General features: G+C 35.9%; 2 protein-coding genes and 1 long non-coding RNA gene across 4 annotated transcripts; all 3 read right to left on the bottom strand.

The window, feature by feature from the left end:
- Window positions 1–295: 295 nt before the first annotated feature.
- Window positions 296–3,703, bottom strand: LOC125476049. The gene is made up of 2 exons (XR_007257414.1): window positions 1,235–3,703; window positions 296–1,037 (listed from the first exon to the last, which is right to left on the bottom strand). It is a non-coding gene; the product is annotated as an uncharacterized LOC125476049 (long non-coding RNA).
- A 1,669-nt stretch (window positions 3,704–5,372) lies between these two features.
- On the bottom strand, window positions 5,373–6,977 carry LOC125475989 (squamosa promoter-binding-like protein 12). Of its 2 annotated transcripts, none has more exons than XM_048581522.1 (5): window positions 6,839–6,977; window positions 6,452–6,628; window positions 6,212–6,291; window positions 6,036–6,080; window positions 5,373–5,903 (listed from the first exon to the last, which is right to left on the bottom strand). In XM_048581522.1, the coding sequence occupies exons 1-4, from the start codon at window positions 6,904–6,906 to the stop codon at window positions 6,049–6,051; spliced, it is 357 nt and encodes a 118-aa protein (XP_048437479.1). In that variant the 5' UTR covers window positions 6,907–6,977; the 3' UTR covers window positions 5,373–5,903; window positions 6,036–6,048. The 2 variants fall into 2 exon arrangements, with proteins under 2 accessions (XP_048437479.1, XP_048437478.1); XM_048581521.1 differs by having other exon boundaries at window positions 5,373–5,945.
- A 117-nt stretch (window positions 6,978–7,094) lies between these two features.
- On the bottom strand, window positions 7,095–11,745 carry LOC125475988 (XIAP-associated factor 1-like). Its single transcript, XM_048581520.1, has 6 exons — window positions 11,499–11,745; window positions 11,336–11,393; window positions 10,680–10,815; window positions 9,119–9,256; window positions 8,898–9,019; window positions 7,095–7,401 (listed from the first exon to the last, which is right to left on the bottom strand). Exons 2-6 carry the CDS (start codon window positions 11,377–11,379, stop codon window positions 7,242–7,244), a joined length of 600 nt encoding a protein of 199 aa, XP_048437477.1. The 5' UTR covers window positions 11,380–11,393; window positions 11,499–11,745; the 3' UTR covers window positions 7,095–7,241.
- Window positions 11,746–15,983: the final 4,238 nt, after the last annotated feature.

Consider the following 15,983-nt stretch of genomic DNA (forward strand, 5'->3'; position numbering starts at 1 on the left):
TTTCTCCAAATTGATTTTCTTTTTCATGCAGGACAATTGATTTTGAGTGAAAAAAAAAATTTGTTATATGTTTCGCTCATAAGTAATAATAATTAATGATTTGTTAAGAAATATTTTTAAAATAATTAAAAGGAAAAAAAAATTTGAATTTCAAAAGCACTTGATATGCTTCCTACAAAAAAAACCATTCATGTGAAGGCATAAGGGAGAGCCCGAAAAGGTGAAGCTTTAGTCCAAAAAATAAATTATTGTTTTAATCGGTTGGATTTTGGGCCAACTAGCAAAAATAGGTGAGTTGACAGAATCCAGTCCCAAATATTGGGCTCCGAAAGGAAACATAAAAACCAAATCCCGGTACATAGAGTTTAGAAAACTAACCGTTGGAAATGGTATCAATAAAAGAAGATAATGGAAGTATCTTTATACTGCTTCATATACAAAATTACAAATACAAAAATAAAGGGAAACCTCAGATCTTCAACACCCCTGAAAAATGAAGGCATCAGAACAGTCATATTAACTGTGTAACACTGTCCATAATCATGGCCTCACATTACTTGCAAGCACCCTTCTCCGGATGCTTCTCACGATTCTGCAACGTCACCGGGATGATCAAGCTCGCGAGGAATGTTTCCAGGATAGACTCCATCAAACTGCCAAGGCAAGACCAAAACTTACAATTCTGCGCAGGTTTTCCAACGACAAGCTCACCTCCTATCAACAACAAGCACTGAACGAAGCTCACAATTAGCGAAGCTGCATAGAAACAACATAAAAGACAACAAGAAGGTAATCTCCTTCGTCTGGACTTTAAAGATGAAAATTACATATGGAAAATGACATAAAAAACGAGTAACTTGTAAAACAATCAACAATATTCAGTTAGAAAAAGAACATATTCAGTTAGACAAGCAATCAAAACCAGAGCTTTCTCCGGTACATAATCACACTAAATCACTTGTCCTTGAAAGATCATTTGCAGGAAAAAGAGGGCGATACTCGATAATGTTTCTTCTCTGCTCACACGGATGATCACCCTGCAGTGACAGAGGAAACGCACATTTAACTGCAGTGTTAAATTAAAACGCAGTGGTTATGTGGAGGGTGGGAGGAGGAATTTTGAAATAAACCTCTTTACACAAACATTTATATGAAAACTAGGTGAATAAAATATGTCCACATTTGTGTGGATATAGGTATCACAACTTAACATATTGAAGAAAAATACATTTACCTGTTGGTGAAGTCTCACTGGCACACAGAACAGTTCAAAGTAAATTTGATCTTCACCCAGTTGAAAAGTTAAACCATTTGCAAAGGAAAAATAACCAGTGAAATACGGACTCTCAATCTCTCTCGCCTCACCTTCTACACAAAACTGTGACAGCTGATATTAGTTTTAACATAAAATGAAGTACCAGATGGTCCCAGAAAAGCTCGACCCCTATAAATGGTGGGTGTTTAAACTTTAAACTTTTGGAGGGTCACGGTTCCCTGCATTTGCAACCACTGGAGACAGACATCTATTCTATCTGTGTATGCTTCACCCCCACAGACACATACAATGCTACCACTGACCAAAACAGGTTGTTTTTTTCTTTTCTCAACTTCCACCAAGTGAAACATTATGACTCGTATTTGTTTGGTATACAGGGCAGAGTCTTCTAAAAATAAATGCGCCTTGACAAACTGCAACTAAATCCTTTCAAAGAACGTAGACTCACCAATCAAGTATTCAATCGATTAATCAAGTAGTTTCATAATTGAAAATCAACAGTTAACACCTTTCCACATTGCCAAAAGAGCTGAATCTACAACTTAAACCAGTAACACGTAGGTTCACGAAATAGTTTGATCGATTAGATTTATTGTAAAACTTACAATTACATTACCACTCCAGTCACTTCCAGAAAGTGGTCAGCTATGAAAATTGAAATGGAAAAGAATATAAGCTAAATGTTCAGATGCTAGGCAAGATTCAATCAAGTTATTTCTATTACAAGGGGCAACCACAGGCCCACTTAGTACAATTAAGATAAAAGCCTAAGAAGAATGTGACAGAAACAGAAAACTGTTAATAACATGACGTACCAAATGTTCCCGGCAAAGCTCACCCGCTGTAAATGGTGGGCAGATTACACTTGAAACTGAATGATGGCTACTGTTCCCAGCATTGCAACCTGTAGAGGATGTAAATCTTTTCTGACTGTATACACTGCCATTGGTCAATAGACTCAATACAGGTTCCTTTTAGATTTTCAACTTCCACCAACCAAGTGAAACGTTCCTGACTCTTTTTTGTTTGGTATATAGGGCACTGTCTCTTCAAGAGTTCCAACACAACAGTGCCTTGATAAACAGCAGCTAAATGTTTCGAGAATCATAGACTCATACAAATCAATCACTCATTGAATTACACAACTGAAAACTAATTTCTAAACCAAACATAAAATTCACCAAATATTCAGCAGCCGCAAAAAGATTCAGTAATTCAACAGTTATCATCGCTTTCAAAAGGAGATACATCTAAAAGCAAGGCCGTAAAGTCAGCAGACGCAAAAGTCAGGCACATGCATATACGAATAACCTAGATGCGAAGAAGTTGTATTGAAGAACAAAATCGACTTGACTCTGTATGTAGTGGAGCAGATCATCCTACGACTACGCCTATCATGTGGAGTTATTGGAGAAGACCCAATTTGCTATTCTACACTGTAAAACCTCAAATAATGATGAGAATTAAAATCTGTCTATTTCTCTTCGATCCATGTGCTTCACTGCCGGGTCGTTGACCACTTTCAAAAACTTGGGGAAATTAGGGTTTCATGTAAAATCTAATAAGTGAAGTTGAATTCTTCCAAAAATAAAGCTACAAAATTGAACCGAACAACACGCAAACCTGGGTCGTCAGTGCTCAACCACCACGGATCGGATCAACGATCTTCTGCTCTTCAACCCCATCGTTGTATGTAGAAGATTCACACCCAGAAAGCCGCTTCCTTTTCAGATTTGTCGATGTCGTACCCAGACATCTGGCTGCCCTCCTTCTCAGCGACCTCTTCTTCTTGGGAATGATGATGGGGACTGACGAAAACCCAAAACTTGTTTTCTTGTTGGGCCTTCTTCTCAGAGACGATCGTTTCTTGCTCGGAACGATCGGGAAGGAATCAAGATCAGATTTCGATTTCTTGGCAGCACAGAAACGGATGAAATCTGCAACAACAGAAAATTCATCAAAAATCCACTTTTTCTCTTCCTCCCAATTCCGGAGTACCACCGCAACCTCCGACAAAAGATTCAAATTCGAACTCATTCTCACAAAACCAAATCAATTAAACAGAATGTGAGAGAGAAAGAGTGAGCTTAGGGCTTTAGGATCAGAATTCACAGAGACGGAGAGAGAGAGAGGAGTGATCGATCAGGCGCTGTTTGCAGAGACAGAGAGAGAGAGAGAATGAACCGTTGGGAGGGGAGATGGATGGATAGATAGCCGCTATAAGGCGGTTCAACGGTCGATTCGAGAGCGAGATTTCAAATTTCAAATTTCAGAATTCCAAATGCCTGCATACGTCAGACGAGTGACGATTATAGTGATTGGACTGGAATTGGAAGCTTAAGTCAAACCTGGTCAACTCTCTCACCATTTTTTTTTTCTTTTGCATAATCCCTAAAATCAGTTTTACCTCCTTTCTTGTTATTTTAGAGCAGTTCCACAACTAAAGATTTTGTGTCAGCACTTAGCCCATTTATCTACTTCAGTGAACAGTAATATACTTCAATGAACAGTAATAGACCAAAGCATCTCCATCTCTAAAAAAATGCGCTGGCACCTAGTCTAAAAATGCGATGGCACAAACGATCTCCATCCCAACAAAATGCGGTGGAACCCAGCCCATTTAAAATATTATTAACTTTTTTATAAAATAATAAATAAATAAAATTGTTTTAATTTCAGATAGAATTTTTAACCAATTTCATCACGCTACGTGTCATTATCCGAATGTACTATTTTAAGTTTATGTAATTTTATTTAGTGTTTTTTTTTTTAAGTTTATTTGGTGAGGTTATGTAAATTTAATTGGTGTTTTTTTATTTTAAAGTTTATTTGGTGAGTTTATGTAATCTTATTTAGTGTGTTTTTTGGTGAGTTTATGTAATCTTATTTGATGTGTTTAAATAAAGTACAAAAAATAAATTTGAAATTGCATAAAGTTCTAAAAATAAAGACAAAATTACATAAAGTAACATCTTCACACAACGTAGTGTGCACCCAACATTCACACAACGTAACATCTTCAATGAGCTTCCACGAAGTCATTTTTTTTCTCTCAAAGTGTAGAAAATATTGAAATGTTGAAAGTGTAAAAAATATTGAAATATGGTGTAAGGTGCAAGATGAGGATTAGGTATTTATAGAAAAAAAAAATTCTCTGTATTGTTTTTAATTTTTAATAATTTTTAATGTATTAATTTATCTGTACCGTTGGATTTGAAAAATATTCAAATCCAGGAGCCAAGGAGCTGCCACGTGGCCAACGGTCATAATTCTGATCGTTGAGCCTTTTTTTTTTTAATTTTTGGAGGAAAAATTGTGGACCGTTGATCTGTGATCGAACGGTCCAGTTTAAAAGTAAAATTCAAAATTTTTTTACCGTTGGAAATCCAACGGTCTAGAAAAACTAGCCGTTGAAAATGCAACGGCATAGAGAGGGCCACGTCGCCTACTTTTGGGTGAAGAGCAAGTGGGCTGGCAGTGGGCCCCGCCGCCTGCACCCTTGTCCCCTACTCGCGCCCACGCGCAAGTGAGCTGCACGCGTCAGCCAAATAGGCCAGTTGCTGGGTCAGTAAAAAATGGGTTGGTTTCTTGCCTGGCTTAGGCTGGGTGCCATGCTATTTTGTGGGCTGGAATGGATTAACAGACCCCCAGTTTAGGTTTTTAATTGGGTGCTGGGCTATTCAACCTCTGGTAGAACTGCTCTTAGAAAAAATTCTTAAACGTTAATTTAAAAATTAAACAATCTAAATTATTGATTCTTCATAGTGTACTTTAATTCATGATTTTTAGCCATGACGAGATGCCAAACCAACTCCAAAATACTCCCTACTCAATTTTTTTCTTTCAAGAAAACTAATGAAAAGTACTTGAAAACTGAGTTTTAACGATAAAAACAAAATAAAAGGTAAAATGAATAATACAAGGATTGATTTTTTAGTATAAAAATGTGATTTTTCGTTAAAGTGAACAGTATCAAAAGCTTTTCGTTAAAATTTTCTTTTTTTTTTCTAGCCCCAAGGATAGTCATCTATAGCTAATGTCAACCACGTTTTTTTATTTTATTTTTTATACGAGACACGATTGGCCAGACAAAAAAGTTGTGCATGGTGCCCGCCCCAATTGTCTGTTGCACACATAATAGCTACTTCAACAGCTCTATGAGGCGTGGCACAATCATGTCCATCCAATTCCAACGGTCATGATTTTATTTATAATAAGTTGTTACCAAACAAGTTTTATATTTTCATTTTATTTACAGTAAAACGAAAAAATTAAAGCAGAAGTGATTATCAAACAAGCTCGTAATGGTTTCCATTGAAAAATTACTAAACGAAATACATGATTAGATTAAGCTTGAGTACGGATTAGATTAAGCTTGAGTATTGACCTTGTCAAGTTTCTTTCGGCATGCTGTGAAGCTTGCCCTTCAAGCTATCGCTTAAGACATTAACACATAAGTAAGTTCCAACCATAGAACGTCTTCTATGTGTGCCTACATGACTGACTGGGAAGACAAAGTGCGATCTAAAAACAAGTAACTTGTAAAACAATCAACGACATTCAGGTTTCCCTAACCTTTTAAGACGACTAAATCTCCGTCTCCGGTGTAAAAATAAGCCACCAGCCCCTGAAAAATCAAGTGTTACTTGCGTAATCAGACCCCATCAAACTGCACACAGAAGGCAAATTATTAAAATTTCGAATAAGCTCCACTACATATATGCGTGTGGTGTCAAAATATAACGAACAAGAAGCTCACCTCCTATCAACAATTACCACTGAACGAAGCTCACAATTTGCAAAGCTGCATATAAACAGAATTCCACTCTTAAGCTTAGCATTCATACAAAAATTAAGGAGAGAAAGAAAAGGACTAGTTCTCCTTAGTTTAAAGAACAAATATCCGAGACCAGTAGAACGTTTTTATACACATACGATTATAAACATTATCCCGTGCTGCAGAGGTACATCTATCCCGTCTATGTATGCTTCTCCCCCAAAACAGCCGCTGCTGTCTGCATGGTCCTACAAGGCAACTATTGGTCAAAACAGCGTCCTTCGACCTAGTGAAACCTACATAAGACTTTACCAATCACTCAATAATTAGTCAAGTGCAAAACTGAAATAATAAAGGAAGCATGTCTCCTCTTAAGTCAAACTAGTCCATAATTTCACCTATTCGAGAGTATTCTCGGCAAGCTAACCAATGGATAACTGCTTCTGCTTTCATTATTTAAAGAGCCTCCATTAAGTACAGTATCAGGATGTGTTTTTCTTCTCCTCCTATTATGGCCAGCCAAACCCTTACGGCAACTTCTCTTCCCTTCATCCAGCTCTCGAAGAGCATGAAACCTGTACATGAGTGTTAACCCTGTTACATTTAATTCAACAAAAGAAAACTTCTGCAGAACTCAACAATACTAAAAAAGGATTGATGAACAGCCATGGACAACAAACGCATAACAAGAAACTTACACAACCAAACTCTGTATTTCATCTTCAATAAACAAAATCGTGGAAATTTTTCGACCAAACAAGAAATAACAATAGAATGGTACCAACCTGCTGCACTGTTGACAGAACCGCTGCATAACATTTCCAACCAGTGCATTAGTTGCCTTGAAATGCATGTCACAGACCTTATGTCGTCAGTGGTAATCCTTGGCATTGCAAGATCAGTAAAGAAATAAAAAGCAAGTAAAATAGCATTTGATATGGAAGAAGATTGTTGCATATCTCATGTTTACTTTTTACAAAGTTGTATTTATTCCAACCAAAATGGCGAAATTAATAAGTATAAAACAAGCATATGGCAGTATGGCAGAATCAGTCAGTGTATTATCACAGTCTCAATGTAGTTTAATACGGTTACAGCAGTGGGTACGACTTCAGAAGATTTAAGATACATATAAATTGGAAGCTTGAAAAAGATCTACATAACCCAATGAGTATATCTTCTCAGTTGCTAATGCACACGACTCTCGTCTGGCTTTCTCTGGAAAAAAAGAGACCCTAATAGAACAGCAATGCCTGTTAGTGCAATGGTGAATATAAGCCGCTTCTGTGAAACCTCGTTTGCCTGTCTTCTTGGAGGACCTTGTCTTCTTTCAGCTGGCCTAGCATCCCTTCAGATGAAAATCCAAGGATTAATACCCGACAGATGAAGACAACAGGAACAACACTTAACCAGTCACCGTAATTATAAGATTAGGCCATCTCCTAATGTCAACCAATGAACACATGCGCTAAAAGGTTAGGCAGTTTCAAATGAAGTAAACAAAATAAAGTCTCTCCCAACTCGTTCAAAGATGGTGAAACGCTGACAGTGCAGGATTACAAAACCAGGGTTATTCAAAAAATTCACCAACCCAAAGAAATCTAACGAATCTGATCCACTCATAATCAGATTGTAACACCATGCTAAATAACATGTAAATCAGCTTGTACTGAAAGCAAGAGCTAGAAATCACAATATCGTGACTCAATTTGACTTCTCTTTTGTTACTTTACAGCAATAAATAACGAACAGTTGCAAATGAACCCAAATTAAAAAGAAACTGACTTCAAAGACTGATCAGTCAGAAAGATTTGTGTAACTTTACCCTAATTAATTTTTTTTCAATTAACTTGAATAAAAAAGCAGATGAAGGTTTAGCTACACACTTAAGGCATCAATAATGGAACAATTGAGGACACTTTTCTTTCCCTTTTTCTTTCCAAATAAGTAATTACGTCTTTTTGGTATCAAGGATTTGATTGGGTAACTCGCTAGATTCAAGATACGTTGAAGTACGAAAAGGAGGCCAACATCCAAATTTTATCCATGGATGATGAAGGTTAGAAATATATTAGTCATGAAGGAAACTTAATTCCTTTCTAATCCAACCATTTTGTGGGGATTGGAAGGTAAAGTTTCCTTCATGACTACTCCATCCTTTCACTTGGACAAAATTAAGAAATTGACCTTCAATTCTTACTTTAACATAGATCAAATCTAGTGGATTATCCAGTTTAATCCAATCTTAGGAACAGAAAGTGACCAAAAAGGATAAAAGTTTGTAATATTACTATGAGTAACTACTACTGATACTAGCATTGCTACCCAAACAGAGGACCAGCATAGTTCTTTAATCACCCTAACATAACAAGTGCAATGTTACAACACTAAAAAAAATTCTGAGATGTATAATAAAGGTCACTAAATTCAAACCAATTATGAAATTATCAAAAGAGATACAGAAAAAAAAAAAAAAAAAAAAGCATGCAAACATAAAACAGCACCCAATGTTACATCATTCACAATCAATTAAGACTTCTGAAGTAGTTTGTGAAGAACACTTTGCCGTAAATTAGGTTGATATACACACAGTACAGTTGCTAATAAAAACAATACCATCCACAGAATTAGGGAGGGGGGAAGGAAATAAGAGATGTCCAAGAATCTATAACTAAACCTATGAAACACAGGTAGTTGACTATCAATTATAGGCTAAAAGATGGCAAGTGAATTTGTTCTTATGCCTTCCTCAAAGATATTTCACTAAATTACTCAATTACACACAGCTATAAAATTATACCATACCATTTAATATATGGAAAATGCTAAATGATAGTAACCAACCTGGAAGGACCAGCAGTATTATCCGAGACACCATTACACCTAATTTCATGGTTATAGCGTTCTCGCAGTCTGATGTATCTGTTACAAAGATGACAAAGTTCTGTTCGATTCCCGCATACTTCCTACAATTACAAAGAAGCACTGAGATAACAGTAACACTCATTTGGTGCTGATGTATATTATTCAATGTCATCAAATTTAAAATTTTGTTCAGTGTTTACCTGATGCTCAGCAAGATCAATTGCAGGCAATGGGAACTCACAGAACTCGCACGTGACAATTCTTTGAGGGCAGTTTTCACCTTTGTGGATGGCTAATATTTCACGTTCCATTGTCTCACTACAAAGTGAACAGGCGACCTGCAATAATACACGACAATTTGGATGCAAATTACAGTTAAATGGTAATATCTACCCAATTTAAGATAATCCTAAACAAATAAGATGCGTCGTTAAAAAATAGGGTGAACTGCCAATTTAGTCCCTGATTACCACCTGCGTGAAAATTAGGTCCCTAAACTATTTTTTCAGAAAAATCAGTCCTTGAATTATAAAAATCTGCCAATTACATCCCTAATATTAGATTCAAAGCTACTAATTCAATTTTCCATCAAATTAAGTCACGTTACTTGCATGTGATCCACATTGGAGGGTAGACTGCTGATTTTCCATAAAGAAATAGTGTATGGAGTTAACTTTGGAGGGTAAAGTAGACGTTAGATTCGCAAACTAAATGAAAAAAGGTGTACGTTCAGGCTACACCGCTACAGTATAGATGAAAAGCCTTCACTCTATATTAAAGGACATGCAAGAGGCATAATTAATGATTTGTATGCTTCCAGAATAATATGAAGCTTTTGTTTGATTGCTAAGTAAACTGACAAGGAGCTTGATACAGAATGCTGAAGTTACCTTTATGATCATAAACATGTTTTAATCATAATGTAGCAGAAATGGTGTATTAAAAACCTACTTGAGACACTTGCTGCCCTACAAGGGGTTCGATAAATAATGACTAAGTAGTAAATAATTTCCAACATTGTACTACCAAGTTTCAACAATTACTATCTAACAAATAACAGTCAACTCAACAAAGCCCCAAACTAATTAAATGGAATCTCTTTTGCTAACTATCCCAGTTTGAAGAGACATTCTTTGATAGATACTAACCATGTTCACGTGTACAGACTACAAGCATGAAAGTTCTACAAGTGCATATCAACTTATTGTAATAAAATAACTAAGTCACTCTTAGTGTCACTGTCAAGACAAGAATAACGGTTGGTCGTAAATGGATTCTCATATGCCTCCAATTATCATCTAGAGAAGGCATCTCTGTATCCTCAAATACTTCTAGAAGCTTTAGATTAAAACTAAAGACCAGGTTACATATGTTATTATGATGGCCTAGGACTTGAAGAATTTAGGTCTCTGAACGTTACCATGGTGGAGTGACTTCTGAAGGGTTTAATTTAAATGAAAAAATTTAGGGAAAACTTTCTTATAAAAGTATTCAGCAAAGAAGTAGCTAATACAATTGATAAGATAACAGAAAAGAAAATGAGATCCCTTAAACCCAGAGGATGGCAACACTCAACACACATATTAAAATATTGTAATCTAACTTTTCTCATTGAATACGGGTAAAAGCTGGAAAAATTTAGGCGAAACAAAAGCAGTGCAACTGTAGGTTTTCACTTAAAACTAACAGGAGAAACTGCATTTTGTTTAATGTTTCATGAACTGCACTAGGAAGAAAAAGCGAATATGGAAACACACATACCGGAGCATGGGTGTTCGAGTAATGTTCCTCGGCATATTTTTTTGGAACCATATCACCACAGACTTTACATTTTTCTAGATTGCGGAAGCAATGAGCAGAGTGCAAATCAATATTTGACGAGGGGATAGCTCTGTGACTGGAAACATAAAAACAAATATCCATTAGGAGGGTACAGTTAGTGCAATGAAGCACCTGAATGTTTACAAACATCAAGCAAAGTAAACAAATTTGAGGCATTGAACATCTAAAGAGTGTGTTTGATCTTATAAAACCGAAACAAAGAATAAACCATTTAAAAGTACGTAGAGGGAAAACGAAGTTGATTGACTCAATGCCTAAATGATCTCAGCTCAAGCTGGGAAAATTCACACATTTATGTCAAATTTAAAAATATTAGCATCAGCTGGGGTATCTCACAAAATTCAAACCAACTGCCAAAAATTTAAAAACACAAGAACCCACTTAATAATTATGGTAATCCATGATTTATCTAATCGGGGTATCCAAGATTTCTCAAATCATTACAATTAAAACACAGAAATCATGCATAAACATGTATATATAATACCAGAATTACGAAATTCGAGACGGAAACTGTAAATAAAAAAAAAATAATAATAATAATAAATCACCCAATAATAATAATAATAAATCACCAGTGATTGCATATTGTGGTTGCTTCTTCAGATGCAACAGCCATATCGATTCAGAAATCTTGAAAAACAAAACAAGATATCAGCAGGAAACAAATTAGGCAACAAATCACATGAAATTATTGGGGGGAAAAAAAGAAGAAGAATTTGTGAGATGAAATCTTACAGAGAGCAAAAAGGAGCTTCTGGGTTCGGCAGGCTAGACAATTATTGTTAATTTTTTGATCGAACGAAAGGGAAGGAACTCAGAAATGCTTTAATAAATTTAGGCAGCCTGTTCCCCTTTTATCCCTTTTTTTTTTAAATTTTATGAAGACTTTTGCACCCAATAAAACAGAGTAGCGGTCTAAATTGACCATGGATTGTTTGAGAGAAGGCTCAGCTGTCGGTATCCAACCAGGGATTTGGGCCTTCTTGCATAGGTTTATATATCTCTCTCTCTCTCTCTCCCTCCCTCCCTCAGTCTACTGGGTTGCCGAGATTAAAATAAGGACGTTGAGAATAAGTTCGTGTCAAAGTGGTCGTTTAAAATGTTCAAACATAAAAATCTTACATTGAGCAATTCAAACCCAGCCCAATGCAGTTACTATACACCTTGAAATGTAATTGCCTTTGTGTAATTATACTCGTTTTATCAATGTCATCGCGATCACTATTCACAAACACACACACACACACACACAATATTTTTCATGTTTTCTCGAATTTTCGAAACATATATTTTTTTAGCTTATGATTGCATAAAAGTTTTATGAAGCTTTGTTATTCCAAGTTTAACTATGTAGTTGTTCGGCCAAGTTCAATTTGAACTCTCATTCTCTTGGCTAGGAGCACTTCCACCATCGATGGATGGCAAGAGTAAGGGCTTGAAACATGTTCTTCAACCAAAAATCACCCCCAACAGGCCAAAGTAAAGAGGGCAAGTGGTGGGCCATGTGAAGTCCCCCAAAGCCCGAGCAAGTTAAGCTCGGCTTTGCGCCAGCGGACAAGAATGATGTTAGCATGACTTTAGTCGTGTTATTTTATTTATTTATTTTTTTGTGTCGGGTGCGTGTATTACACACGCAAGGGGGAGAGTGGCCGCCTAAATTTACAACGGTGGGTTCCCCTACGGTAACTCATCAAAAAAGCCCACCGGCTCTATGACGTGGCGCGATGAGAGCATTGGATTTCTAAGGGCCTAATGATCTGGACCGTTGGATTTTCAACAATAAAAAAATTGAAAAAATTTCGTTGTGACATATGGCACACTTTACTATGTTTGATTTTAGATGACATGTTCTAGTGTGTCATCCGTTAGATGCAGTAGGAAAGTATAGATGTTGAAATGTCTTAGAGACGTTTGAGAATCCTTTATTGGATCTAAGAATTATCTTTGAAGAATCCTTTATTGGATTTGATTGCGTTTCCCATAATAAAGGAATATGTCTTCAATTAGGAAAGCTTAAAGGTAAGAATTAGTTATTAACTCTATCTTTAATTTTCTTACCTTATCTCCTTGACATGGGCAAAGGAGCTTGGAGAAATTGTATTCTGCAACTCAAGCCTTCTTCATTGGTTGAACTGCTAGTAGAATGACTGTGGACCTCCCCAAGCATTCTCGTTAATTTTGAATGCAAGTGCATGTGTTAGTTCTAGAATTTTTTGAATTATTTTTGGCTCCATAGCAGTGGATGGAAAGCAATTATGCCTATGCACCATGATGCGAGTTCGATCCACAATGATCCCCTCCCCCCTAACAACTAACAATTTAACCGACTAATACTATTGTTTGTCAAAAAAAAAAAAAAAAAAAAAAAAAAAAAGCTAATGTATTTTATCCTTGATATTAAAACACATTGAAAGTCTATTTTTACTAGCTAGAAAGGACTAGCATAATCACTAAAAGAGAATGAGAAAAGAACATGCAGAGACGGAGAAGTAAAAGGATTTCCAGTTGCTTATACTCGACTTCTTTGTTGTAATCTGACTAAACACCATTACTTTTTGAGCAGTAACATATGTAAGTCCAAGGCTACAAACTACTTTGCTGGTTATCACATAAATGCCAATACTTAGTACAGTGGTATTCCAATGTCTGAATTTGCACATACATGTGTAACACAAAAAACAAAAAGAGTGTATGTTTAATCATGTATCCAGTCCTGGCAATGGAATTCTTTTTCTTTTTTTTAAAAAAAAAAAGAAAGTAAAATTTCCTTAACATATGTACAGGTAAGAAAATTTAGAACATTCAATGGTTTAGAAAATGACTCCCATGCCAGTGCTTCAGAGCATCATCAGTTACCTAGAGATAAGTGTTAGGTGTGCATCCCAAAAGTTTGGCTCAATGATATTACAGTTTGTTTCAAGGATTCTCATCACAATGTAGAATTTTAGAGCACTATAACAATTTCAAATTTTTTTTTTTGTTATACAGCTATATATTCTTAATCATGTTACTAATTACCTCTTTGAACTTGAAATTTTTTAACTATTATATCACTCAAAATTATTGGGACAAAATCAATCACGGACAAGTTGATCTTATTAACGAAAGAAACTAAGAAGGATCTCTAGAGAGATGAGAGAGAGTTGAAGAATAACAATGGCAGAAGAAAGAATTGTACTTCACAGAAAAATGGATTATTACACAATGATCATTTAATGATGGCCTCTATAGTAATATATATATATATATAGCCCTCCATACACTTGTCTGAATACACTTCTACCCCTCTAACTATATTGATCAAAACTAACAAACTCTCTTAATCATCAAATGACACATGGCATTATTGTTAACAATTTCTATTATTACGATTATTACCCCTTCTCAAACTGAGCTTAGAGCTCTCGAAGCTCAGTTTGCATCAAGTGATTGAAGCATCAGAAGAATGGAGTGATCGATCTAGAATTCCCAAGCCAAGACCCCTGCAATGCTTGAGAAACACATGACTGTGTAATCCTTTGGTGAACACATCTGCAATTTGATTTTCAGTAAGAATGTATTGCACCACCAAGTCACATTTCTGCACTTTTTCCCTTACAAAATGGTAATCCGTGTCAAAATGCTTGATTTTGGAGTGGAACACTGGATTTGAACTAAGAGCCAAGGCATACAAGTTGTCAAACTGCAGTAATGGAGATTTTGTAATTACATATCTTTAAACAAGGATCGAATCCAAAACAAGTTTGCAACCGAGTGTGCCAATGCTTTATATTCAGCTTCTGTACTACTTCTTGAGACAATGGTTTGTTTCTTTGACTGCCAAGATAAAGGATTGAGTCCCAGATAGACCACAAAACCTATGAATGACCTTCTTGTGTTGATATCCATAGCCCAATCAGAATCTGAATATGCTGTGAAGTTAACTTTAGACTTTTCTTGTAGTGCAATCCACATTCAATTGTACCTTTCAAGTATTGCAGTATTCTTTTAACCAAATGAAAGTGTAAATCAGTTGGTTTTGTCATGAATTGACATACCATATTCACAGCATAAGTTATATCAGGTCGAGTGAATGTCAAGTACTGAAGAGCACCTACTAAACTTCTGTACTGAGTGGGATCAGCTAGGTCAAGACCTTTATTCTCTAACAATTAAGTATATGGTTTTGAAGGTGTTGATGTAGGCTTGTAACTCTCCATCCAGCCTTCTTTAATAACTATTTGGTATACTTTGACTGAGTAACAAATAGAGAACCATCATCTTTGTATTGAATATGTAATCCTATCATCTTTGTATTGAATATGTAATCCCATCATCTTTGTATTGAATATGTAATCCCAAGAAAAATGTGAGTTTGCCCATATCCTTAAAATCAAATACTTTTGCAAGATCTTGAATCACAGCTTGAATCTTAGCTACATTGGAACCAGTCACAATTATGTCATCCACATATAGTAGTAAGAGAATAATATCATCACCGTCAACTTTAACAAACAAGCTAATAACTGATAATGAAGTTTTAAAGCCAAGAGCTGGAATATAACTTGTGAATTTTGAATTCCAGGCTCTCGAGGCCTGTTTTAAACCATACAAAGATTTAATCAATTTGCAAACATAATCAGGACATGATTTATCCCCAAAACCTTGAGGCTGTTTCATATACACCTCTTCCTCTAGGTCTTCATGCAAAAATGCATTTTTAACATCTAATTGCCTTAGACTCTCAACCATATTGTGCAACTAAAGAAAGAATGACTCTCACAGTGGTGTGTCTTACCACTAGACTAAACGTTTCAAAGTAATCCAAACCTTGTTCTTGATTGTACCCTTGAGCAACCAACCTTACTTTATCTTGAGTTTCAAGTATAAATTTCTTTCTTATATTCCAAAATGTCATGAAGTTACAAAAGGAAGATGAGATATTTAAAGGGTAGGAATCAGTGCATATGCCATGCACTCAGTCATCCAGAAAACCCTATTAACCACTACAAAAAAGCTAGTCTAGGAGACTTACACCAATGCTAGGAGACTTCTCCTTAAATCAAGGAGTTGACAACAAGAGAAAAGACTTACACCAAATCTCCTTAAATTAAGGAGCAGCTAACAAGAAAAAGACTACATACAAGTTGACAAGGTAACACATAAAGCATCACTTAGTCCCTAAAGCTGATACACTATTGTACCCCTAATTACCACCATCACCATTCTTCCAATACTCCC

This window comes from the organism of the source record quoted next, unplaced genomic scaffold (genome assembly GCF_019419815.1).
Source record: "Pyrus x bretschneideri cultivar Hongxiangsu unplaced genomic scaffold, Pyrus_bretschneideri_v1 Contig17, whole genome shotgun sequence".
Classification (NCBI taxonomy): domain Eukaryota; kingdom Viridiplantae; phylum Streptophyta; class Magnoliopsida; order Rosales; family Rosaceae; genus Pyrus; species Pyrus x bretschneideri.

What these genes read in the sequence shown, in the direction of transcription:
- LOC125475988 (XM_048581520.1), bottom strand. Translation starts at nt 11,379, where the DNA reads ATGGCTGTTGCATCTGAAGAAGCAACCACAATATGCAATCACTG. An exon ending in ACCACAATATGCAATCACTG is followed by an intron (nt 10,816 to 11,335) that starts GTGATTTATTAT and finishes TTATGTTTCCAG; the next exon opens with TCACAGAGCTATCCCCTCGT. An exon ending in ACTCGAACACCCATGCTCCG is followed by an intron (nt 9,257 to 10,679) that starts GTATGTGTGTTT and finishes GTATTATTGCAG; the next exon opens with GTCGCCTGTTCACTTTGTAG.
- LOC125475989 (XM_048581522.1), bottom strand. Translation starts at nt 6,906, where the DNA reads ATGCATTTCAAGGCAACTAATGCACTGGTTGGAAATGTTATGCAGCGG. An exon ending in TTCTGTCAACAGTGCAGCAG is followed by an intron (nt 6,629 to 6,838) that starts GTTGGTACCATT and finishes ACTCATGTACAG; the next exon opens with GTTTCATGCTCTTCGAGAGC. An exon ending in CCGAGAATACTCTCGAATAG is followed by an intron (nt 6,292 to 6,451) that starts GTGAAATTATGG and finishes AGGACCATGCAG; the next exon opens with ACAGCAGCGGCTGTTTTGGG.